This window comes from Melanotaenia boesemani, chromosome 11, assembly GCF_017639745.1.
Source record: "Melanotaenia boesemani isolate fMelBoe1 chromosome 11, fMelBoe1.pri, whole genome shotgun sequence".
Taxonomy (NCBI): Eukaryota; Metazoa; Chordata; class Actinopteri; order Atheriniformes; family Melanotaeniidae; genus Melanotaenia; species Melanotaenia boesemani.
The window spans coordinates 36,928,312-36,955,237 of NC_055692.1; the positions used below are offsets into that span (position 1 = coordinate 36,928,312).

The window sequence follows — 26,926 nt, forward strand, 5'->3', positions numbered from 1 at the left end:
CCTCCTGGTCTCCTGAACTCCAGGTTTTAATCTGCTGCTTTAACGTTTCTGAGCTGAAAATCTGCTGAAATCTGATGAATTTCATTTAAACTTGAACAGCTTCATCTCTTACCGATGATGGAGATGGCGAGGAGGAGGAGGGGGGTTTGATTTGGACTCCTGCAGCTGACGGAGTCTGCTGATGATTATTAAAAGGCTTTTTAAAGGCGGATTATTAGCGGCGCACATGCTGCGTCTGTCCGCCCGCATGAATACTAATGAGGCCGCAGCTCCGCTTAATCACGTTAGCGGAACAATATTAGTGCGCCATTTGGGCTCATTCCCACCACCTCCTCCTTACCTCTCCTTTCACCTCCTGTCCATCCCTCTTTTCTCTCCCTCCGTCTCCTCCGCGCTCCCTCATCCTCCACTTCTGTCCTCCTCTTGTGCTCTTGTCTTTACGCGTGCCAGTCACCTGCCGCTCCCTCCGCCTCCTGACTTCCCGTCGTCTTTTCGGGGCTAAAGTGCTTTCTTATTGGCTACAAGGAGCGAGTATAAAGGCGGAGAGGACACCGGGACACACTCACTGAGAGCTTTTTGTTGTAGAAAGCTCATTAAAGCGTGTCCTTCTCCAACACAGACGCGCCTCTCCATTAATACACTCCTGCCCGGCTTCACGTGCGAGGCGGCTGCAGCCAAACTCTCCTCCAAAAGAAAGAAAAGAGACAGAAAAAAAAAGAATCCAGCCTTCATTGAGTCAAATCAATTGAAAAAACATTTGCAAATCTGCCATTATTCCCGGATTTTCTCTCCTTTATTTCTCCTCAGTCTCTCGGGACAAAGCGCGCAGCCTGGCGCGGATCCGTTACGAGCGGAGCTCCGGGGAGGCCGCGGGAGAAGCCGCGGAGGGAGAGCGGAGAGCCGGCGGGAAGCTCCCAGCGAGCCGCGCGCAGCTTCTGAGGCCGGAGGAGGATTCCTGGTCTGCAGCGGGAGATCCGTGTTTGATAGTTTCATTTAATACAGTCTGGAAAAGGGGGGTGAAATAAATAAATTGATGATATAAAATAAATATTGTCCTGAAGGCATCGCCGCTTATTTTCACATTAAACATGATGAGAAATTAAAGCCGCCACATTTACATTTTCTCCTTTTATGACTGAACATCAACAGGTTTCAGTCCGGTTCCATCTCAGCTCTTTAAAATTATTCTCTCTGATTTCTAATTTTTCTTTCATATTTACCTTTTTCAATTTAAAACCGTTTTTAGTTTACTTCATTTTATTTTATTTTATTTATTTTTTCTGTCAAATCAGATGAAGTTAATTCTGATGTTTGCAGTTTCAACCGGCTGAAAAGCAGCCGTGGTGTGAGCGCGCGCTGAGGGGAGGGCGAACAAGAAATGTTTAAAAGCTCATAAATACAGATCAGAGTGAAGGAGAGAATAATAATCCTGTTGAGAGACGACAGGAGGAGGAGGAGGAGGAGGAGGATGAAGAGCGCGGCGGTTGTCTTGGTAATCTGCTCCTCACATTCCGCTGCTCCGCGTCTCTGTAACATAAAACATTTTAACTTTATTTACAGGAGGAACCAGAAATATTTGATCTTTTCAGTTTAGTTTATTTTGTTAATATTAATCTTTTTTATTTTAGACCTGAAACATATTTTTTAAAAACACAGTAAGGCGGACAGTTCAGAGTTAAACATGTTTAAAGCATGATGTCCCTGACCCCCCCCCCCCCCCCCCCCCCAAAAGAAAACAGCACAGGGGTCTGTTAGGATTTGACTGAGCTGCATCCACTTGGAAATTTTGGTCCGGTGTATTTTGGGATCCGAAAAGAAACATCAGAACATGAAACGCGAATAAACATGTTTCCACCCTGGCGAACAGGCCACACTTTGGTCCACGTGGTTCAGCCAGGTCTGGTGGAGCTGTGGCAGTGGAGGGGTTCAGGTCGACCTGGATTTCCCTGAACCTTTTAGGCCGAGTCCGGGTGTCTCCTGATAAACAGGATGTTTTAGGGACGAATCATCTGGTTCTCAGACGTGTTTCATTAATGAAAAGGTTCAGGGACTTTCGAACTTCACCTTTTACTTCCTGCAGACTGAAGAACTCAACACGTTCCTGTTTCTCATCAGTTTACTGACGTTCTACCTCAGACATGCGCGACTTGCCTCCCCTTCACATCTCTGTCAGACTGGGTCTGATGGTCTGAGCCTCCGTCTGGTTGTTAGTTTCAGCCTCAGGCCCACTCGTGCTGTGGAAACCCTCCATATCATGATGCTGCCACCACCGTGTGATGAGCTGGGCTTTGTGTGGTCAGGTGGAGAAACGGCTTCTGTTGCTGGGTCCTGCTGGAGAACCCGGCTCATCTGGCCTGAATATGATCAGATCCAGAACCTGAAGCGCTTTCCTGAACATCAGTCTGACATTTAAAGTCTAACTTTGTGTGTTTTTTTTTGGTGTCTTTCCGGCCGGAAGTCCTTCCGCTGTCCATCAGATCTGAGCTGGAAGCAGCTTTTACTGGACTTTCCTCCCTGGTTGATCTCTAACTGCTGATCCGGGATCAGCCTGGTTTTCTGTCTCTAATGGAGCTCTAAACGGAGCCAATAACAGCGCGTGGAGGACCCGCCTCCCCCTCCACAGAAACGTGAGAAGAGGCAGCTCCGGTATATAGACCCCCCCACACTCCCTGCGCACGTTCACTGCGGCTCCGCACAACCTGTTAGCACCTTCTGACTTCAACTAAAACTTCTCAGCAGAATCAACCCGAGGCGCGCGCTTTAGTCCCGTTAAAATAATAATAATATTTAATAATATTAATAATAGTAATAATAAAAACTAGTGGAGTTTTCGTCTGGACCCTTCCTCTGACACCGACCCCGCCCCACCGCAGCGGCCTCCGGCTCCTCCGCCATGGGCTCCGTGCTGCCCGGCTCCTCGCTGGGTCTGAAGCCGGGCTTCAAGTCGCAGCAGCCGCTCTCCCTCGCGGACATCATCACGTCGGACATCCTGCACAGCTTTCTCTACGGCCGCTGGAGGCACGTGCTGGGCGAGCAGCAGCCGCAGCACCACCAGCAGCATCACCTGCAGCACGAGGAGCGCACCGGCCCGAGCGCGAGCCCGAAGACCGCCTTCACCGCAGAGGTGCTGGCGCAGTCCTTCTCCGGAGGTCAGTGGCCGCTCCGGGATCTGGTCTTCACCTGATCAATAACAGATAAAAACAGAATGATTTAGCGGACAGAGATGCATCTGAGGTTTGTTTTTAGTTGGGATTTTGTACTTTAAATCATTTTAAAATACTAAATAAATCAGTTTAAACACGAATTAATAACTATTGTAAAAATCTAATTATGTCTTGGTCAAAATGTAAATTTAAGCTAAGTTATTGATCAGGTCACATTTTAAATGTCGAACTTCTTGTAGCTAATTAAGTTAGAAGTTTTCAAAGGTTTAGATTAGTTTTTTATTGATTGATTGTGCAGATGATGTAAATCGTTTTTTTCTCCTCTGAATTAGAAACCTCTCCAAATATAAAATTATTTTTTCGGGGAAAAAACATCTTTTTCTTAATCTGGGATTTTTTTTCGTTGATTCAGCACCACCATAATTTCATAGATAATTCTAACAACTACACCCGTAATCAGCTTAAAATCTTAAACTAATGATTAATGACGCGGCTGCGATGCCGCGCGCGGCCCGCCGCTCTCTTTAATGCTTCATTGGTTTTTATTTTTTTATGTCGTTTTGATTTGAAGTTCGTTTCTGTTTTGGTAAAATTCGTTAGAAATAATTCCAGAGCAGCTGTTAAAGCTGGGTTCAGGGTTCCTGATCATCGCGGTGAATTTCTACAGAATTATTTGCTTTTCTGTTTCTCCTGCAGGAATTTCCGCGGCCTGAACTGGATTCTCTGTTTCTGCTCGTGGCATTTATGCGTTTCTCTATTCTTTCTTTTGATTATTGTATTCTTTTTTTAACTCGGGTAATCTTCCAGCATGTTAAATCTCTTTTCTGCTTTACGTCGCAGCCACTTTCACGCTTCCAGCTGAGCGTGAAACTGGCTGCGTCGCTGAAGAGGACTCTTTCATTTTCAGGCTGCGCTTAAGTTTTCTCTTTCTCCAGATTTTCTGTCATTAACTTTATCCCGAATACCTCCCCCCTTTTCCTAAATGGAAAATGTCCTGGACGTTCCTGCTTTCTAGGTGAAAGCTTGGACCTCTGATGGGTGAACGTGGCTGCTGAAGGACAGAAAAGCGCTTCACCTCGGAGCTGCTCGGCTTCATGCTGCTTTCCCTCCTCATGGGAACTTTGTGCTGATATGTACATGGATCAGGTTAAATGTGGAGCAGCGGTGGTTTTAATGAAATAAATGTTGTTTGTGTTCAGAGGTGCAGAAGCTATCCAGTCTGGTTTTACCCAGTGAGGTGATCATCGCTCAGAGTTCAGTCCCAGGTAAACACTCCTGCTTTTAATCCAACATTTAATCATTTCTGTCTCTTTTTATTCCCGGAAAAGCAAATATAAACGTATTGGTCGTGGTGATGCAACAAATGGATGACGGATGTCTGTTCTGCAGGAGAAGGTCTGGGTATTTTCTCTAAAACCTGGATCAAAGCAGGGACCGAGATGGGACCGTTCACCGGACGCCTGGTCTCACCTGAACACATCGACCTGTACAAGAACAACAACCTGATGTGGGAGGTGAGGCAGCTTCAAGTCACATTCACAGACACAGTGGTTTCCTTCAGCAGGTCCACCAAACAATGAGCCAGGTACTGGAGTAGTCCATGAAGTTTCATCTGCTGGTCCTGGTCCTGGTCCTGGTCCACCTAACTCTGCTAAAGTTCTCCAGTTTAAGGTGTTTTTTTCTCCTGCAAACCTGATACAAGATTAGAGTCAACACTTTAAAAGGATTTCCAGAAAATGACCCTCAAAGCAACCTCCACCTGTGAAACTTGGTTTAAGCTCCTGTTTCTTCAGGGTCTCCATGTTTGTTCTGGTTGATTGATTAACATTAGCCGAGTGAAAGGAAACGGATTATTTTTCCAATACCACCACAGGGTTAATGATCATTTTTCATTCTGACATTGGCAGTCCAACAACCTGCCTCCAACCAACACGATGCCAACTCGCTAACCTGCAGAGTGGCTATGTCTCAGCTAGCTGCTGTGGTTTAGGTGTTAGCTCCTCTTGTTAGCAACTGGCTTCAACGGACACGATGCTAACTCCCAGATCCTGTTAGCCAGCTTCAACTCATTTTCAGTACAAGCTCGTTTTTTGTTGTCATAACTAACCGGCCAACTGTTGTCTAACTAACATAACTTAGTGGATCAGTGATTACTAGCAGACAACTTTAACAAGCTGCTTAGCTTTCCCTTTGGATTTCTCCTCAGTAACATGCTAAATGCTAGCTAAAATTGTTACCTAATTTTCTGAAACCATCTAAATTTATGCTAGCTAGCTATCATGCTAACTGATCAACCAACTGTTATATGACTCAGATGATCAAGTTAAAACTTTCTGAGCTTGTTATTCAGCTCATTTCGTACTCATCTGTTTAAAAAAACAACAGTTCAACTCTGAATGTATGATGCAAATGTTTCATCTCGTCAGGTGTTCAATGAGGATGGGACAGTCAGGTATTTCATAGATGCGAGTCAGGAGGACCAGAGGAGCTGGATGACCTACATCAAGTGTGCCAGGAACGAGCAGGAGCAGAACCTGGAGGTGGTCCAGATCGGTAGCAGCATCTTCTACAAGGCTGTGGAGGTCAGTGAAGGCATCAGCATCTCTCATACACCACTGTCCAAACATCTGCTGAAATTCTGTTTTCATCCGGATGTGATCTGATCATAGATCTGCTGGATGACCTACATCGTTCGTCTGAGGCGACTTCTGTGTTAAACTCCACAGCTGAGTCATTTCCAGCTTCTGACTTTCTCATCAGACCAGAGGAAATGGAACATAGTGACAAAAATTTGGACATAAATCTGTTGTTTTTGTGTTTACTCTTCTTTAGAAGTCTATCTAAAGTCACAAATAAATCATTTCTTTATAAAACTCAAACCTTAATGTTTTTTAAATGATTTTTTTCTTATAATAAGAAGGATTGAAGGCGATCTTTGTTTTTAGAGAAAAACATCCTGCAGCTTCTCTTCACACACAAACAAGTCAGAGTTTGGTGGGTTAGGGTTCAGGTTCACCTCGCTGAGATGAACTGATGTCCCTGAACGCAGCAGGAACGTGGCGTGGACGTGGTTTTGGTTAAAATAATGTCAGACCGACCTCTCTTGATAACTGGTTTTAAATACATGAGCAGGAACCGGAGAGCAGTCACATGACACCAGCAGTCATTATAAAGCCTTCATCATCATCATCGTTATAGCGGTGGTGTATGTGGAGAACACGTCGTCCAGACACCAGAACTCTGCTGGAGGGGGTCTGAGGTCAGTACAGAGACCAGGACCTGTCTTCCTATCTGAGAACCGGTTTCCTCCCAGCAGGAGGTCTGGAGAGCAGCAAGAGGACCTTTTATTCTTCAATAATAACTCAGTTTAATTCATTAAAATAGAACCGAGAGAAACAAGAAGAAAAAGAAAACTGATTAGAAAATGGACCTCGTCGTTTCTATTTTAACTTTCACTGAAATCCTTCTAAACCTTCCTGTGCTGTTTGATTATTGATCAACAGGAAAAAACCAGCATGTCTAAAAACCTGCTGCGTTGTTTAGTGAAGCGTGAATCCTCTACAGGTTCAGCCCTTTACCCAGGACCCGACCCCACGACCCCGGTTTGCAGGAAAAACACTAAAGTATTTCAGCAAACCACCGTTTCATCCCCACGAAGCAGGAATCAGCCTCCATGAAACCGACCATGTCTGAAGCAGGTACCAGAGTGGATCGGTTTGAGTCCTCCACAGTCTGCGGTACTGTGTGAACAGCGAAGCCGCACATAAGACGTCAATGTGATGAACACGTGCCGACTCCCAATCCACCCTTCCTCAAATCCACCCTTCCCTTAAATCCACCCTTCCCTTAAATCCACCCTTCCTCAAGTTTTTATGTTTTATAGCCAAACATTTTTTAAGAAGAAGCTCAACTTCTTTATTAGTCAGTGAATCCTCAGCTATCTTCTCTTCTCTGCTTCCAACGTGAACTTCCTGCACATGCAGTGAGCTTTTATCTGTGCATGCGTTGCTTAGCTCTAGCTTTGGAGTGTTACTCTTTAGCGCCCCCACAGCCTGTAGTATGTACTACAGCGGTGTTGTGGGGATGTTGAAGCCTTTCTACTAGTTTTCACCACCGTTTTTACATCTGAACATAATGTGGACATAACCTCAGTCTGCTGGGTGTCAGCAAGGTTCAGCCAGGCTCTACCTCCTCTATCTCCTCCTCTACCTCCTTTACATCCTTCTTTCCTCATACCTTCTTCTCCTCTTTGAGCTCCTGTTCTCATTCTCACTCTTCTTCTTCTAAGTTCTTTCATTTTGGTTGGAGACAGGTGAACTCACCTGCTGGCTTAGACCTACCCGACTGCAATGTTTTCAGTAAAGTGCGTGTATCTCCACACCTGGTGGATGTGGCTATCCAGCGTGTTCATTGGCCAGCCATGGCTTTGGAATGAGGAGGAAGGACAGCCCTCACCTCTACCTGTCTGAGGTGTGAAGCTCCGTCTGAGCTTATTGTTGCGCAGATCTGGACAGGAGTTCAGTTCCTTGTGTGTAAAGATGAGTTAATTGTGTGAAAATGTTCATTTTAGTGTGTAAACTGGTGAAAAAGGGTGACATGTTGGTCAGCGGCGCCCTCTGCTGGCAGGAACACTGAAAAAAACCTCAACGCTCGCAGACCGAAAACTCACCATGTTGCTGTTACATTTGACTCGATCAGGTGATTATTGATTATTTCCAACATTTTCATGCAGAGGTCCCATTTGATTCACAGTAGAAGTAATAATAGTTTCTTATGCAAATATTTAATTTTACATTAAAATGTCACTTATTGGAAAATACAACAAGCTAAATAAAGAAATAAATGGAATTAAATTAAATTAAATGCTGATAAAGAAGCAAAATATCTTAAAAAGCAACTGCAAGGAAAAAAGAGCTAAAAGCAAAAAGCTCCATAAATAATAATAGAATAATAGTCTGAAGAATATAAAATATAAGGAATTAAGATTACAAACTGCAGATCCGTGACAAAAAAAAAATGATATAATTGAACTGTAAAAGTAACATTTTCAGTAAATCTAACACAACAGACATGAGTTTTATTATAGAAAAACAAAGGAAATTAAAAATGTTTGTTTGATGAAACATGAAATTTTTCTTTTTATTTTAAATCTGACTTTTAACCACGACATCGGGATTATTCTGCAGGAAAAGCTTTATTTGTGCTCCACCAAGCGGCTTCATTCTAGATGAAAAGCAGGAAAGATGATCTTCATGTAGGAAATGAAAGGAAACGTCTCTCTGTGCAGACTATCCCGCCGGACCAGGAGCTGCTGGTGTGGTACGGAAACTCCCACAACACCTTCCTCGGAATTCCTGGAATTCCTGGAGGAGACGATGAGCAGAGCAAGAAGACCAAAACCGGTAACGCTGAATGATTATTGATCCGTGTGTTTCTCCATCCCCAGATTTAAACACAAACATTACTGATGAATGGGACATAACCGGTGAAACTTTTTCGTACTTCAGCTTCTGTTGGAGATTAAATCAAAGTGACGTTAACAACAAAAACAGAACCACAGTGAAAACGAGAAATGTGGAAATCCATTTTTAAATGACAGAAGCTGTAAAACCGAGCTGCAGGACTCCAGTCCTGGACCTGCTGCATGTTTCTGCTGTTACTGGGTAGAACGAGCATCTCTACGCCGTCATGGAGAGTAGAAGGATGTCTTTGTTTCTGATGATCCGTTGTTTCTGATGATCCGTTGGATGAGCTGGATGAAGTCCACACTTCTGGCTCTGGTTTTTATTCCCACTCACACATGAAGACAGAACAATGTGGTCCAGACTGATGCTGCTGCGTGTTTGACTGACAAACCAATACGAAGTATTTTAGGTGGGAAATTTAACCTCAATTCCAACAAAAGTTAGTAAATAAAAACATTATCCCTAATCTATAAACCTCATCAGGTCATATTTTACTCCCAGTAGCAGCTCACCAACATTCCAGAGGATGAAAACGACGTTTCACCATGAGATGGAAAATATGAGCTGATAGTGAATCTGGTGCAGCAACATGTCTGGAAAAAGTAGTTCTAGGGTGATGTTCGGCACAGTGGAAAAAGTAGTTCCAGGGTGATGTTCGGCATGGTCTAAAAAGTAGTTCCAGGGCGATGTTCAGCACGGTGTAAAAAGTAGTTCCAGGGTGATGTTCGGCACGGTGTAAAAAGTAGTTCCAGGGTGATGTTCAGCACGGTGTAAAAAGTAGTTCCAGGGTGATGTTCGGCACGGTGTAAAAAGTAGTTCCAGGGTGATGTTTGGCACAGTGTAAACAGTAGTTCCAGGGTGATGTTCAGCATGGTCTAAAAAGTAGTTCCAGGGTGATGTTAGGCACAGTGTAAAAAGTAGTTCCAGGGTGATGTTCAGCATGGTCTAAAAAGTAGTTCCAGGGTGATGTTCAGCACGGTGTAAAAAGTAGTTCCAGGGTGATGTTCAGCACGGTGTAAAAAGTAGTTCCAGGGTGATGTTCAGCATGGTCTAAAAAGTAGTTCCAGGGTGATGTTCAGCACGGTGTAAAAAGTAGTTCCAGGGTGATGTTCAGCATGGTCTAAAAAGTAGTTCCAGGGTGATGTTAGGCACAGTGTAAAAAGTAGTTCCAGGGTGATGTTCAGCATGGTCTAAAAAGTAGTTCCAGGGTGATGTTCAGCACGGTGTAAAAAGTAGTTCCAGGGTGATGTTCAGCACGGTGTAAAAAGTAGTTCCAGGGTGATGTTCAGCATGGTCTAAAAAGTAGTTCCAGGGTGATGTTCAGCACGGTGTAAAAAGTAGTTCCAGGGTGATGTTCAGCATGGTCTAAAAAGTAGTTCCAGGGTGATGTTAGGCACAGTGTAAAAAGTAGTTCCAGGGTGATGTTCAGCATAGTGTAAAAAGTAGTTCCAGGGTGATGTTAGGCACAGTGTAAAAAGTAGTTCCAGGGTGATGTTCAGCATGGTCTAAAAAGTAGTTCCAGGGTGATGTTCAGCACGGTGTAAAAAGTAGTTCCAGGGTGATGTTCAGCACGGTGTAAAAAGTAGTTCCAGGGTGATGTTCAGCACGGTCTAAAAAGTAGTTCCAGGGTGATGTTCAGCACGGTGTAAATAGTAGTTCCAGGGTGATGTTCAGCATGGTCTAAAAAAGTAGTTCCAGGGTGATGTTCGGCACAGTGTAAAAAGTAGTTCCAGGGTGATGTTCACCATGGTCTAAAAAGTAGTTCCAGGGTGATGTTCAGCACGGTGTAAATAGTAGTTCCAGGGTGATGTTCAGCATGGTCTAAAAAGTAGTTCCAGGGTGATGTTCAGCACGGTGTAAATAGTAGTTCCAGGGTGATGTTCAGCATGGTTTAAAAAGTAGTTCCAGGGTGATGTTCAGCACGGTGTAAATAGTAGTTCCAGGGTGATGTTCAGCATGGTCTAAAAAGTAGTTCCAGGGTGATGTTCAGCACGGTGTAAAAAGTAGTTCCAGGGTGATGTTCAGCATGGTCTAAAAAGTAGTTCCAGGGTGATGTTCGGCACAGTGTAAAAAGTAGTTCCAGGGTGATGTTCAGCATGGTCTAAAAAGTAGTTCCAGGGTGATGTTCAGCACGGTGTAAATAGTAGTTCCAGGGTGATGTTCAGCATGGTCTAAAAAGTAGTTCCAGGGTGATGTTCAGCACGGTGTAAATAGTAGTTCCAGGGTGATGTTCAGCATGGTCTAAAAAGTAGTTCCAGGGTGATGTTCAGCACGGTGTAAATAGTAGTTCCAGGGTGATGTTCAGCATGGTCTAAAAAGTAGTTCCAGGGTGATGTTCAGCATGGTGTAAAAAGTAGTTCCAGGGTGATGTTCAGCATTGTGTAAAAAGTAGTTCCTGGGTGGTGTTCAGCATGGTGTAGCATCTCTTCTTCTAACATGTTTGGAAACGTCTGGGAAGTGAGGAGACCAGTTGCTGCAGTTTTAGGAGAGAAATGTTGTCCCATTCTGGTCTGATGCAGGATTCTAGCTCCTCTACAGTCCTGGACCTTGGTTGCTGGATTCCTGCTTCCATGATGCTCCAGATGTTGTGTACTGGTGAAAGGTCTGGACTGCAGGCAGGCCAGTTCAGCAGCCGGACTCTTCTCCTGTGAAGCCATGCTGTTGTGATGGATGCAGGATGTGGTTCAGCATCGTCTTGCTGAAATCTGCAAGGTCTTCCCTGAAAGAGACGTTGTCTGGATGGAGCAGATGTTGCTCTAAAACCTCCATGTACTTTTCAGCATTGATGGAGCTTCACAGATGTGGAAGCTACCCACGCCATAGGCACTAATGCAGCCCCATCCCATCAGAGATGCAGCTTTTCACCTGTCCACTGATAACAAGCTGGATGCTCCCTCTCCTCTTTAGTCTGCAGGACACGCCGTCCATGCTTTCCACAAACTAGTTCACATCTTCATCCAGGTTTCCACTTTGCCTCAGACCATTTTAAATGAGCTTTGGTCCAGAGAAGACGGAAGAAGCTGGTTCTGGATCCTGTTCACATCTGGTTTCTTCTCTGCATGATGGAGCTTTAACCTGCATTTGTGGGTTTCAGGATGAACTGTGTTCACAGACAGTGGTTTCTGGAAGTCTTCCTGAGTCCATGCAGTGGTTTCCAGTAGAGAATCATGTCTGTTTTTAATGCAGAAGATCACCAGCATCCAGCCTTGTCCCATGCACACAGAGATTCCTCCTGGTTCTCTGAATCTTCTGATGATATTCTACACTGTAAATGGAGGATCTTCAAAGTCTGAGGAACATTTTTCTGAAATTGTTCCACAGTTTTAGATCCAGTTTGTCTCAGATTGGTGAACCTCTGTCCATCTTTCTATGAGAGACTCTGCCTCTCTGAAATGCTCCTTTTATACCAGTCATGTTACTGACCTGTTGCTAGGTAACCTGGTTAGTTGTCCAATGCTCCTCCAGGTGTTTCTGGTTTGTACCAGGTACTTTTCCAGCCTTTTGTTGCACCTGTTCCAACTTTTTCCATCAGATTGACTATCAGCTCATATTTTCATCTCATGGTGAAACGTCTGCGTTTCATCCTCTGACACGTTGGTTATATTTTTAATTGCAATTGTTTGTACAGTTTTGTGTTTGTGTAATGACTTTTTTCTACCTCCTCACTGCGGGTTCACATTCATGGCACCTGACATCATTTTTACTACGGTGTCTCTGAGTGGACAAACAACTTTAAACCTGCAGTAGAAGCTTTGTCTGATAGGAGCTAGAGCTCCGTTTGGGATCAGTTATGCCTTAAAGCACCTTAGAAGAAGACAGTACACCTGTACTTACCTGTAGTCAGTCATCGCTGAAGCTCCTGGATCCACTCACACATGAAAACATCTTTATATCAGGAAGAATTGTGGCTGCTGATGGCCACCATACATTCACTGCTGTGCTTTACCCATCTTTACCACTAGATGGCAGTAATTTTTACACACTTTAACCTCTTTGTAGATGACTTCCATGCCTGTGAAAGCTCCTCTTCCTCCTCTTCCTCCTCCTCTTCCGCCTCCTCCTCTGGTCTGGGCCGCATGCGGTGCGTGATCTGTCACCGCGGCTTCAACTCCCGCAGCAATCTGCGCTCACACATGCGCATCCACACGCTGGACAAGCCGTTCGTCTGCCGCTTCTGCAACCGCCGCTTCAGCCAGTCGTCCACGCTGAGGAACCACGTGCGGCTGCATACCGGCGAGCGCCCCTACAAGTGTCACGTCTGCCAGTCGGCGTACTCACAGCTGGCCGGCCTGCGCGCGCACCAGAAGAGTGCCAGGCACCGGCCCAGCGGAGATGCCGGGGCCCCCGGGGCAGGCGTGGTGGTGGTGGGAGGAGGCGGAGTGCACTCGCCTCCCCCATCTCACCCACCCCAGCTGACCGCAGTGCCTCACCCAGCCTCACTGGTCCACCACATACCCACCATGGTGCTGTGATAACACCAACAGGAAGGAGGTCTGGTGTAACCTAGGTAACCAACCCCAAACACAACGTTTCTGCTCTTACACAGTTTAAACTGGGAATGTGTTCAGAACCCGCTGAAAACCACAGCGGTGACCACAGCCATGCTGCTTCCATCCAAACAATGGCCAGAAGATCCTCCGAAACACCTCGGACTGCTTCATTTCAAGCTTTTAGCTACCTGGGGGGGATCCAGGAAGAGCACAGCCTCGCAGCCAATCAGACGCATTCCCGCTGCTTTAACTGAGGCGTTTGAGGGTCTCCTGCAGGAGGAGGTGCAGAAACGTAATGATTGGTGTTACAGCTGCATGACAACACGTGTTCTTGTCAGTGTCTATGTAAACAATGTTGTGCTTTGGTTTGCATGCTCCTGGTGCTTCGTTTCCGCTTGTAATACGTGTGGAAGACGCTACAGTCTGAGGCTCCTTCAGAGGAAACACTGAGTTTCTGGTTGGCCCACTAGCAGGTCGGCTTTCAGACAGACAACGTGCATTCATCTACGGCTCGTTCGTAGCACTGAATGTGGTTTTAGTTCGTCCCATCATGGACCAGTTTCACCACAACTGTGTTCAGATTCTCCACTCATTCATCACACAGCACTGCTTCAGATATTCAGTTATGTGTCACACTATCAGCAGGACAATACACACTGAAGGAGGAAACTGGCATGGTGGAATAAACAAAGCCCAGGGGGTGACATCAGAAGGAAGAATATTGTACGGGGTGGTTGTGGAGTATGAATGCGTGGAAACGAGGTCGTTAAATCAGGGCCATGTGTCATTAATGCTGGATGGTTTCTGGAGATGTCAGGTTATTGCAGTGATCCTGTATCTGACATGTTTTATTAGATTGAACCCGTTTGAACCATCAAAATCTGATAACTGGGAATAATCAGATTGCTATAATAATCTGACACGTCAACATCCATGTCAGAAATGAGGTATTAAACAAACCCTGCTCCACATTTTTAAGTCTGTTATCAAACATCTTTCACAGTATGTACGTGGTGGCATGACTTCCTGTTATAATAAATACATCCGCTCTTTGTTGAACACGGCGGCTTCTGCAGTCTTAGCATTAGCCGCTAATGTGGGAGCCCACGGTTTTGGCATTAGATGCTAATGCTAAGACCACTTTTTTTTTTTGCACATGCCAGACGTAAAATAATGAAAAACTAAATGTATAGGTCTACATGCACAAAGACATTGAAGCATTGTGGGAATATCTAAGACTTCTTATCTAGTTTTTTTTATAAACAGATAGCTAGAATAACCAAATTTAGCTATCCAAATGATCAGTTAAATTACTTAACTACTCCAGAAATCTGATAACTTTTACGTTTTTGGTGTGCATGTAAAGAAGAACAATGGTTATTTGATTATAAAAAAATTCGAGTAACACACCTTCATTTTTCTTGGATGTTTTTGCACATGTAGAACCATTTATCTGATTTATTTAGTTTCTTTTTCATCTGCACATTTGCAAAAAAACTGTTAAGATGTTAAAAAGAAGTTGGAGCATAAACAACTTTGTGGGATCTTTGGAGAACAGTAAAGCGTTGAAAGGTGAACCAGTTATCCTGTCACTATTTGTTGCTTTGTAGCAAACTGATCACTTAGATGAATCCATTGTTGCCAACTCCTCAGTAAAAATAGTAGCTATTGGCTAGAAGTCGCTACATGATGTCATCGTCTAATTAGCATAATCAACCTGGTACATATAGTTGTAATGGATGCTGCCATAGAGAGGGATGTCATGGGAAAGGCAGAAATTGATGAAAAGACAACCTAAAATGTTTAGAACAGCAAATAATAATAATATAAAATTAATTCTCTCGATATTTTCTTTTCTTTTAGTTCAGTTTTTAAGTGTATTTTGTTTTTTTTTTAATTAGGAGTCTGGAACATCACACCACTTTAAACTGTTTAAATATTTGGTCCACACTCTTCATTAATAGACGTTACTTTCTGACGGTGAGCCAGCGTAGAATGATCCAGCAGCAGCTTTTACGTTTCATTTCCAGCCTGGTCATGAAACAGAGGTGAACGTCGTCTGAATGCAGCTGCTGCGAGAAGACCAAGCCTCGCATGAGAGGGTCTGCACAGCACCGCTCCTCGTTGGGAAGATAAACTCCCTTCATTCACCTCCGTCTCCAAAAGTCTCCAATAATACAAGAAAAACTCACTAGATTTGTCACTAGCCTCAAAAAAAAAAAAAAAAAAAAAAAGAGTTGCTAGAGGGGTCTGAAAACTCGCTAAATATAGCGACAATGTCGCTAAGCTGGCAACACTGGATGAACCCAGTTAACTCAGTGACATCGTTATAATTCATCAGAAGATTAAAATGACACATAACGGATCCATGTTGCAGATTAACATATTTTCCATTGATGTCAGCCAACTGGCTCCGCAGCAATGAGAGAATGCTAGTGCTAGCTAACATTAGCACATTCTGTTGGATACATAGCTGCTGGGTGCAGGCTGCGGTGCACGATGGTTGACTTCCGTCCAAGCTGTGCTCAGCTTCTTGGTGAACAGTGTAGGAAGTCACCTGCACAGCCTCCAGTCAGAGAACCAGGTTGTAAAATGTGGAAAATCATGATAAATCTCTGTACAGAGTGGACATTTCAAACACGTCCTGCCAGCTCAAGAAAACCTTCTAATAGATAAAAAAATTATAAGGGCACCATGACCCCCAACAGTGATAATGATCTGGTTTTTTTAACCGGAGAGCCGCGTTGTAGGTCTGCATGCTAACAGGTTGGCTAAATGCTCTGAAAGCTTTACACACCCAGCAAACTCAGCCATTTTCCATGAAGAAGTTCACTACTTATTAAAAAAAGGCAGAGCCAGCAGTTAAAGTTGTTTTTATTAATGTCTTTCTCATGTTTGTGCTTCTTGAGAAGTGGTACTGGCCAGCACACCTGTTCACACCTGATATTAAATGCCTGTTAATATTTAATTATAATTTTTTTTTCTATGTGAAATTGTCCTGAAAGGAATGAGACCTGACTGAGACTTTATCAGACTTTCTTCTCCTGGAATGTAAATAAGCTTCAATCTGTCAAAAAAATAATATGAATATAAACACGAGATGTGATTAATGCTCAGAATATAACTCCACTGTCACTTTATATGTATATGTATGAGACATGTATCAGTATATAAACTATACTGTGTTATTACTTCTATAAAGAACATTGTATTTGAGCCTATATAGCCTTAATAAAGTATTCCCATACGTCACTGTCTTTACACAGCTTGCTTTTACAATACCTCACAGTTACCTCAAGTGTTTACATCAGCAACTCAAGAATCCAAACAGGCACAAGGTAAGTTTATTCATACATCACATTTCATCTACAAAACAATTCAAAGTGATTAACATAAAACATTAAAAGCATCACAGCAGGGAGCAGGAAGCAATAACAAGAAAAAAACTAATTTTCAAAGAAATAGAAGAAATGAAAACAACAACAAAACAAACTAAAGAAAAAAGCTAAAATAAAATAGATAAAAAGTCAGAAATAAAGTTCCAGTGAGGAATTAACAGCTTTTCTGATAAAAGGAACCAAATAGAAAAGTTTTAACCGTGATTTAAAACTGCTCAGTTAGCAGACCTGCAGGTTTCTGGGAGTTTGTTCCACATGTGAGGAGCATAAAAGCTGAACGCTGCCACTCCACGTTTAGCTTACGGAACAGAAAGTAGATCTGACCCTGATGACCTGAGGGACCTGGCTGCTTCATAACCAACCAGAAGATCCTGAACGGATTCTGGTCCTAAACCATTCAGGTGTTTGTAAACTAACAGCAAGACTGGAGTTCTAGGATCTACTTTCCTGGTCTCAGTGAGGACTGGAGTTCTAAGATCTACTGTCCTGGTCTCAGTGAGGAATGGAGTTCAAGGATCTACTTTCCTGGTCTCAGTGAGGACTGGAGTTCTAGGATCTACTTTCTTGGTCTTAGTGAGGACTGAAGTACAAGGATCAACGGTCTTGGTCTTGTTGAGGACTGGAGTTCTAGGATCTACTCTCCTTAGTGAGGACTGGAGTTCTAGGATATACTGTCCTGGTCTTAGTGAGGACTGGAGGTCTAGGATCTGCTTTCCTGGTCTTAGTAAGGACTGGAGTTCTAGGATCTACTGTCCTGGTCTTAGTGAGGACTGTATATCCGGGGATCTACTTTCCTGGTCTTAGTGAGGACTGGAGTTCTAGGAACTACTTTCCTGGTCTCAGTGAGGACTGAAGTTCTAGGATCTACCTTCCTGGTGTTAGTGAGGACTGGAGTTCTAGGATCTACTTTCCTGTTCTTAGTCAGGACTGGAGTTCTAGGATCTACTTTCCTATAAGTAGTGAGGATTGGGGTTCTATGATATACTTTCCTAGTCTTAGTAAGGACTGGGGTTCTATGATATACTTTCCTGGCCTTAGTGAAGACTGGAGGTCTAGGATCAACTGTCCTGGTCTTAGTGAGGACTGGATTTCTGGGATCTACATTCCTAGTCTTAGTGAGGACTGGAGTTCTAGGATCTACCTTCCTGGTGTTAGTGAGGACTGGAGTTCTAGGATCTACTTTCCTGGTCTTAGTGAGGACTGGGGTTCTATGATATACTTTCCTAGTCTTAGTGAGGACTGGAGGTCTTGCATCTACTTTCCTGGTCTTATTGAGGACTGCAGTTCCATGATATACTGTCCTGGTCTTAGTGAGGGCTGGAGTTCTAGGATCTACATTCCTGGTCTTGGTGAGGACTGGAGTTCTAGGATCTACATTCCTGGTCTTAGTGAGGACTGGAGTTCTAGGATCTACTTTCCTGGTCTTAGTGAGGACTGGAGTTCTAGGATCTACTTTCTTGGTCTTAGTCAGGACTGGAGTTCTAGGATCTACTGTCCTGGTTTTAGTAAGGACTGGAGTTCTGGGATCTACTTTCCTGGTGTTAGTGAGGACTAGAGTTCTAGGATCTATTTTTCTGGTCTTAGTGAGGACTGGAGTTCTATGATATACGGTCCTGGTCTTAGTGAGGACTGGAGTTCTAGGATCTACTTTCCTGGTTTTAGTAAGGACTGGAGTTCTGGGATCTACTTTCCTGGTGTTAGTGAGGACTAGAGTTCAAGGATCTATTTTTCTGGTCTTAGTGAGGACTGGAGTTCTATGATATACGGTCCTGGTCTTAGTGAGGACTAAAGTTCTAGGATCTACTATCCTGGTTTTAGTAAGGACTGCAGTTCTAGGATCTACTTTCCTGGTGTTAATGAGGCCTAGAGTTCTAGGATCTACTTTCCTGGTCTTAGTGAGGACTGGAGTTCTATGATATATTTTCCTGGTCTTAATGAGGACTGGAGGTCTAGGATCTACTTTCCTGGTCTTAGTAAGGACTGGAGTTCTAGGATCTACATGCCTGGTCTTAGTGAGGACTGGATTTCTAGGATCTACTTTCCTGGAATTACTGAGGATTGGGGTTCTATGATATACTTTCCTAGTCTTAGTGAGGACCGAAGGTCTAGGATCTACTTTCCTGGTCTTAGTAAGGACTGGAGTTCTAGGATCTACTTTCCTGGTCTTAGTGAGGACTGGATTTCTGATATGTACTTTCTTGGTCATAGTGAGGACTGAAGTTCTAGGATCTACCTTCCTGGTGTTAGTGAGGACTGGAGTTCTAGGATCTATTTTCCTGGTCTCAGTGAGGACTGGAGTTCTAGGATCTACTTTCCTTGTGTTAGTGAGGACTGGGGTTCTATGATATACTTTCCTGGCCTTAGTGAGGACTGGAGGTCTAGGATCTACTTTCCAGGTCTTGTTGAGGACTGGAGTTCTAGGATCTACGTTCCTGGCCTTAGAGAGGACTGGAGTTCTAGGATCTACTGTCCTGGTTTTAGTAAGGACTGGAGTTCTAGGATCTACTTTCCTGGTGTTAGTGAGGACTAGATTTCAAGGATCAACTGTCCTGGTCTTAGTAAGGACTGAAGTTCTAGGATCTACTTTCCTGGTCTTAGTGAGGACTAAAGTTCTAGGATCTACTATCCTGGTTTTAGTAAGGACTGGAGTTCTAGGATCTACTTTCCTGGTGTTAATGAGGCCTAGAGTTCTAGGATCTACTTTCCTGGTCTTAGTGAGGACTGGAGTTCTATGATATACTTTCCTTGTCTTAATGAGGACTGGAGGTCTAGGATCTACTTTCCTGGTCTTAGTAAGGACTGGAGTTCCAGGATCTACATGCCTGGTCTTAGTGAGGACTGGATTTCTAGGATCTACTTTCCTGGAATTACTGAGGATTGGGGTTCTATGATATACTTTCCTAGTCTTAGTGAGGACTGAAGGTCTAGGATCTACTTTCCTGGTCTTAGTAAGGACTGGAGTTCTAGGATCTACTGTCCTGGTCTTAGTGAGGACTGGATTTCTGGGATCTATTTTCTTGGTCATAGTGAGGACTGAAGTTCTAGGATCTACCTTCCTGGTGTTAGTGAGGACTGGAGTTCTAGGATCTACTTTCCTGGTCTCGGTGAGGACTGGAGTTCTAGGATCTACTTTCCTTGTGTTAGAGAGGACTGGGGTTCTATGATATACTTTCCTGGCTTTAGTGAGGACTGGAGGTCTAGGATCTACTTTCCTGGTCTTAATAAGGACTGGAGTTCTAGGATCTATTTTTCTGGTCTTAGTGAGGACTGGAGTTCTAGGATCTACTTCCCTGGTCTTAGTGAGGACGGGAGTTCTATGATATATTTTCCTAGTCTCATTGAGGACTGGAGGTCTAGGATCTACTGTCCTTGTCTTAGTGAGGACTGGAGTTCTAGGATTTACTTTCGTTGTGTTAAGGCGCATTCCGACAGAGAAGTTCTAAGAATGCAGTTCTAATAACTGTCCTAGTTCTAAGAACGGCCCTTCTCCAGGGGAACTGTTTCATGTCGCATTCGCACATGAGTTGGGGGCGGTAGCGGGACCGATGTGACGCATACGTCTGCGACAGTGACGTGTGACTTTAGCACCACATAACAACAAAACAAAACCCGCTAAAAACAAAACAACAAGGCAAGCTAATATGGAGAAGAAAGAGATCGTAGTGTTCATGCTCTGCTTGATGGAGATGTTACTGATGGACGATACAACCAGGCGTCTCACGTCGAGGCTGGAAGGCTCCTGAAAGTCAGAAGATGAAGAATCCAGCGGCAGAAGATACGCCGCAGACAAAGGAGACGACGTGTAAGTTCAACTTATTAAACATGCGCCGATTGTATACGTGTCTTATGAGTAAATATTTCAGACGGCGGCTTTATTGTAACTCGTGTTCTGCGTTTCAGACGTTGCTGCAGCTCATTGAACTCCTCACCGTCCAGCTGGTCCGGAGCAGAGCTGATAACTAGTGGGAAAAGGTTGTTCTCAATTTTACCTATGAGCAGTGGACAGAGAATTTCTCCAGGGAGACATTTCAATACATCTGTGGCCGCCTGAAGCTGCACTGGAGAGGATGGACACAACCACCTGCTGCAGATACTGAAGGAGATGGAGAACAGCCTGGATGTTTTACCTGCTGCCTTCCAGCTAATCACAACACACCTCTTCATAATAAGCATCATGTTCTGGAAGTTCGAAAGACAGAACATACATGTATACATGATGTACACATTTAAAGAGAAAATGTTCCATAGAAAAGGCATCATTTAATTTTTTTTTTTTTTTTTTTGTTATGTGTAAAATAAAGATCTCATCATCTGCTATTAAGCTTTGTGTGTTTTATGGAATCATCAGTAGAAAGGTGGAGGAGTAATCCGTCACTGGAGGGTTGGTTGTGACTGAGTTACGGTTTAGAATTATGAGGACATGGTCACACAGATTTAGCGTATATGTAGGTAAAAGTATAAAAAGGGTGGTGAAATGTTTACAGGTGTGTATTTGATGCCAGATCTTGGTTAAACATGATAAACTTCGTTCTGTGATATGGAGCATATTATAAAGTTGATAAACTAATATAATTTACACCCAGGATAAGACTTAAAATGTAGCGACCAAAGATGGATTATTTAATATTTCAAAGCTGTGTTAAGTTAATAAGTACTCAATATTTTTATTAGCTAATATTTTATAGATGTGGCCAAAGCACATCTAACAGACACAAACTGAAAACTTCAGACTCTTTACAAAGTCGTTTATTTTTTTATAGTGAATACAGCAGAGCAAAAATAACTATTTACATGTGTGTATATGCTCTGCATATCACACTTTTCCTGCCGCACGCAGGAGTCATTTGCTGCGGCGTTGACGGAGTAAACATGTCGGTGGTACAAGCTGTCCAACTTACTGTTTGTTCGGTTCGTCCCGCTCCGGTTGTCGTGGTCCTTAATTTATTTGTAGTCTTGTGTGTTTTCTACGTGCTCTGCTTCGCGTTATCCCGCGTTCTCTGACTGAGAGCTGATCGTCAGGAATATTTTTATATCAAAACCTCTCTGAAAATCCTCTGTGGCGTAGACGGTCAGAAGAGCTTCGACCTCCTCGTTGGTCCATTTATCGCTTGCTGTTGTTGTTTTTGTCCGTATGTGCAACCGTGTTTTTTAAATGTGGCGGGGACACAAAATGCGGAAATCTGGCAAGAGGCGTAGCTACCAGTCACCAAACACCTACGTCATGAGGGTTCCTATAGAACCCCGCTCAGACCCTGCCTCGGAGCAGGAGCTAAAATGTTTATAGGAACTGGGGGCATTGGTCCCTAGTTCCTATATGTCGGAATGCGCGAAAAAACGGCCTGGTTCCTGAAAAGGTTATAGGAACTGCAAAAGTTTCCTACAGTCGGAAAGAGCCTTTAGTGAGGACTGGAGTTCTAGGATCTACTTTCCAGGTCTTGTTGAGGACTGGAGTTCTAGGATCTACGTTCCTGGCCTTAGTGAGGACTGGAGTTCTAGGATCTACTGTCCTGGTTTTAGTAAGGACTGAAATTCTAGGATCTACTTTCCTGGTGTTAGTGAGGACTAGAGTTCTAGGATCTATTTTTCTGGTCTTAGTGAGGACTGGAGTTCTATGATATACGGTCCTGGTCTTAGTGAGGACTGAAGTTCTAGGATCTACTATCCTGGTTTTAGTAAGGACTGGAGTTCTAGGATCTACATTCCTGGTCTTAGTGAGGACTGGAGTTCTAGGATCTACTTTCCTGGTCTTAGTAATGACTGGGGTTCTATGATATACTTTCCTAGTCTTAGTGAGGACTGGAGTTCTAGGATCTACTTTCCTGGTCTCAGTGAGAACTGAAGTTCTAGGATCTACTTTCCTGGTGTTAGTGAGGACTAGAGTTCTAGGATCTACTTTCCTGGTCTCAGTGAGGACTGAAGTTCTATGATATACTGTCCTGGTCTTAGTGAGGACTGGAGTTCTAGGATCTACTGTCCTGGTCTTAGTAAGGACTGGGGTTCAAGGATCTACATTCTTGGTCTTAGTCAGGACTGGAGTTCTAGGATCTACTTTCCTGGTGTTAGTGAGGACTGGAGTTCTAGGACCTACTTTCCTGATCTCAGTGAGGACTGGAGTTCTAGGATCTACCTTCCTGGTGTTAGTGAGGACTGTAGTTCTAGGACCTATTTTCCTGGTCTTAGTGAGGACTGGGGTTCTATGATATACTTTCCTAGCCTTAGTGAAGACTGGAGGTCTAGGATCTACTTTCCTGGTCTTAGTGAGGACATGGGTTCTATGATATACTTTCCTAGTCTTAGTGAGGACTGGAGTTCTAGGATCTACTTTCCTGGTCTTAGTGAGGACTGGAGTTCTAGGATCTACTTTCCTGGTCTTAGTCAGGACTGGAGTTCTAGGGTCTATTTTTCTGGTCTTAGTGAGGACTGGAGTTCTAGGATCTACTTTCCTGGTCTTACTGAGGACCGGAGTTCTATGATATACTTTCCTAGTCTTAGTGAGGACTGGAGGTCTAGGATCTACTGTCCTTGTCTTAGTGAGGACTGGAATTCTAGGATCAACTGTCCTGGTCTTAGTAAGGACTGAAGTTCTAGGATCGACTTTCCTGGTCTTAATGAGGACTGGAGGTCTAGGATCTACTTTTGTTGTCTTAGTGAGGACTGGAGTTCTAGGATCTACTTTCCAGGTCTTGTTGAGGACTGGAGTTCTAGGATCTACGTTCCTGGCCTTAGAGAGGACTGGAGTTCTAGGATCTACTGTCCTGGTTTTAGTGAGGACTGGAGTTCTAGGATCTACTTTCCTGGTGTTAGTGAGGACTAGAGTTCAAGGATCTATTTTTCTGGTCTTAGTGAGGACTGGAGTTCTATGATATACGGTCCTGGTCTTAGTGAGGACTGAAGTTCTAGGATCTACTATCCTGGTTTTAGTAAGGACTGGAGTTCTAGGATCTACTTTCCTGATGTTAATGAGGCCTAGAGTTCTAGGATCTACTTTCCTGGTCTTAGTGAGGACTGGAGTTCTATGATATACTTTCCTGGTCTTAATGAGGACTGGAGGTCTAGGATCTACTTTCCTGGTCTTAGTAAGGACTGGAGTTCTAGGATCTACATGCCTGGTCTTAGTGAGGACTGGATTTCTAGGATCTACTGTCCTGGTCTCAGTGAGGACAGGATTTCTGGGATCTACTTTCTTGGTCATAGTGAGGACTGAAGTTCTAGGATCTATCTTCCTGGTGTTAGTGAGGACTGGAGTTCTAGGATCTACTGTCCTGGTCTCAGTGAGGACAGGATTTCTGGGATCTACTTTCTTGGTCATAGTGAGGACTGAAGTTCTAGGATCTATCTTCCTGGTGTTAGTGAGGACTGGCGTTCTAGGATCTACTTTCGTGTCTTAGTGAGGACTGGAGTTCTAGGATATACTGTCCTGGTCTTAGTGAGGACTGGAGTTCTAGGATCTACTTTCGTGTCTTAGTGAGGACTGGAGTTCTAGGATCTACTTTCCTGGTCTTAGTGAGGACTGGAGTTCCAGGATCTATTTTTCTGGTCTTAGTGAGGACTGGAGTTCTAGGATCTACTTTCCTGGTCTTAGTGAGGATGGGAGTTCTATCATATATTTTCCTAGTCTCATCTAGGACTGGAGGTCTAGCATCTACTGTCCTTGTCTTAGTGAGGACTGGAGTTCTAGGATCTACTTTCCTGGTCTCAGTGAGGACTGGAGTTCTAGGATCTACGTTCCTGGCCTTAGTGAGGACTGGAGTTCTAGGATCTATTGTCCTTATCTTAGTGAGGACTGGAATTCTAGGGTCTACTTTATTGGGCTTAGTGAGGACTGGAGTTCTATGATATCCTGTCATGGTCTTAGTGAGGACTGGAGTTCTAGGATCTACGTTCCTGGCCTTAGTGAGGACTGGAGATCTAGGATCTACTTTCCTGGTCTTAGTGAGGACTGGAGTTCTAGGATCTACTTTCCTGGTCTCAGTGAGAACTGGAATTCTAGGATCTACTTTCCTGGTCTTAGTGAGGACTGGAGGTCTAGGATCCACGTTACTGGTCAAATGAATGAATTTCCTCATCAAGTTCTTTGCAGCCTGTTAATGAGCTATTCATTTAATTCAGGTGTGTTGGAGTAGGAACATGCCTAAGACATGCAGGGTAGGGGGTCCCGAGGACCTGGATTAGGAAACACAACCTTAAGTGATAACACCTCAATTTCTCAACTGTCTTAATATAATTGCTAAAATCCAGGTCTGAGTCCAGGACTACTCCCAGGTCTGAGTCCAGGACTACTCTTAGGTTTGAGTCCAGGACTACTCCCAGTTCTGAGTCCAGGGCTACTCCCAGGTCTGAGTCCAGGACTACTGCCAGGTTTGACTCCAGGACTACTACCAGGTCTGAGTCCAGGACTATTCCCTGGTTTCTGGCTTGGTTGGTAGTTTTGAACTTTGCTGTTTGAAGCTGAGAACTGACTTTAAATCTTTCTTCCTTTGGCTCCAAAAACTATTATTAGGCCCGAGCACCGAAGGCGGTGCGAAGGCCTATTGTAATGCAAGCGTTTTTTCTTCTTCTTCTTCTCGAACTCAAACGCATTTTTGGGGTACTGGTCATGCTCGAAAACTCACCAAATTTTGCCTACCCCCCAAAAGGAATGGGTAAATTTACATATGGTGGGGTGCTCCGGACTGTTCGGGCAAAATTGCACCAGAGCACCACCTATTTATGGTGCCCCGCCACTGCATGTAGTCAATCTTCATGAAAATTTGTACAAATGTTCTAAATGTTGGGGCGAACAAAAAATCCTCTTGGAGTAGTGCTTTAAAAAAAACAGGAAGTCAGCCATTTTGGGTCAAAGTCGCCATTTTGGCGTTTTATTGACCTCGTATTTGAACGAACTCCTACAGATATTATCGTATTGACACCAAAATGGCTCAGGATGTTCAGAAGGCATGTGTGATCAAAAGTTATCAAAAACTTTCTCAAAGGAGCAACGGCGTACAGGGGGCGTGGCCTCAAAGTTTGATGTCTCGCCATGAAAGACGAAAGTGATATCACTCCCACATTAAACAACATATCTGAACCAAAATGGCCATGTATGATGCCAGTCCGATCCTCAAGACATCTATGTGGTAATTAATGGATTATGAATAGGCCACGCCCCCTGGCGACAGGAAGTCATGTTTTTTACTCATATACCCAGTTCTCTGACGTTTTGAACACAACGAGGGTCAAACTGGGTCAGATACCTGAAAACAAGTTGGTGATGATATCCGGTGAAAACTGTTGCTCTACACTGCAAGGTGAGACCGTGGCGCCATGGCGAACTTTGATAAGACGCCATGACATCATAAATCAATATAACCCCCTCAATTTTCACCCGATCACTATCAAACTTATAGGGTTTAGTCGTGGTCCGGTCCCGAACACACCCATATGATCACATCCTGTCTAGCCCTAAGCCCCGCCCACTTTCAACAGGAAGTGCTTTTTTTCAGATGCTGGGGTCCTTCTCCTCAGGCATGAACTTGAAAGTGCTTCACAACAGGTCAAACCCTTTCATGATACCACAATAAAAATCTCAAGTTCCTTCGCCAAACGTAACCATGGCGAATATTGACGCTCTGGTATCTGCAGCACCACTCTTCTCTTGAATTCTTAGACTCCTGTGTGACTCACCAGCCTGCCAAAGTTACCAACTGTTTGGGTTAGTAGGAGCTAACCAGGAGCTAACTGCTGCTACACCAACGGCTTTTGGAGCCAACCTGCAGCTGACATGCGGTTCATTCTCGCTTCTGGTGGGATTTACCTCTGGTCTGTCCTCGCCTGGGTTCTCCATTCATCCATCGTTCTACCAGTGACCGGGATCCTCCAGTACTCAGAGGCAGAGCTCTTGCGACTCCATTTTCAGCAGGCTGGACTTTCGCCATCTGTGCTTCACCTCCACTCGGACCGCGCTGTTTTTCCCCGGCGGAGATGCATCCACCGAGGTTCTCGCCGGAATTACCACTCGGACAACTCCAACCAGAAAAAGTCCATTTGGTCCACATCTAGACGCCATCATCGGAATACCGGCCGGACCGCTAATCACAGTGTGTTAGCCAGCCTAGCTAGGTCGGCTGACCGTACTGCTATCTCCAACACCGCCGTCAATTTCGGCCTGCTGAATATCCGCTCACTAACTGACAAGGGCCATCTCGTCCAGGATCTCCTCATTGACCGTGAGTTGGATTTTTTATGTTTGACTGAAACTTGGCAACAGCCAAATGACTTCGTCTCTCTGAATGAAGCTAACCCGCCTGGGTTTGTTTACACCTGCAAACCACGTGACTCTGGCCGGGGAGGAGGTCTCACACCGCGAGAAGTGGAGAATCTCACCGGTCTCTGTCCCGGCCTCCCTCTCGTTTGAGTCTATGGTCTCAGTG

At 44.2% G+C, this 26,926-nt stretch overlaps 1 protein-coding gene and 1 pseudogene across 1 annotated transcript; one reads left to right on the forward strand and one right to left on the reverse strand.

The window, feature by feature from the left end:
- Window positions 1-26,926, reverse strand: part of LOC121649383 — a 543,071-nt pseudogene that overhangs the window by 232,903 nt on the left and 283,242 nt on the right.
- prdm12b (PR domain containing 12b) lies at window positions 2,766-13,636 on the forward strand. The gene is made up of 6 exons (XM_042000189.1): window positions 2,766-3,149; window positions 4,364-4,429; window positions 4,554-4,678; window positions 5,591-5,746; window positions 8,452-8,566; window positions 12,629-13,636. Exons 1-6 carry the CDS (start codon window positions 2,894-2,896, stop codon window positions 13,099-13,101), a joined length of 1,191 nt encoding a protein of 396 aa, XP_041856123.1. The 5' UTR covers window positions 2,766-2,893; the 3' UTR covers window positions 13,102-13,636.

What these genes read in the sequence shown, in the direction of transcription:
- prdm12b (XM_042000189.1), top strand. Translation starts at nt 2,894, where the DNA reads ATGGGCTCCGTGCTGCCCGGCTCCTCGCTGGGTCTGAAGCCGGGCTTC. An exon ending in GGCGCAGTCCTTCTCCGGAG is followed by an intron (nt 3,150 to 4,363) that starts GTCAGTGGCCGC and finishes GTTTGTGTTCAG; the next exon opens with AGGTGCAGAAGCTATCCAGT. An exon ending in ACAACAACCTGATGTGGGAG is followed by an intron (nt 4,679 to 5,590) that starts GTGAGGCAGCTT and finishes TCATCTCGTCAG; the next exon opens with GTGTTCAATGAGGATGGGAC.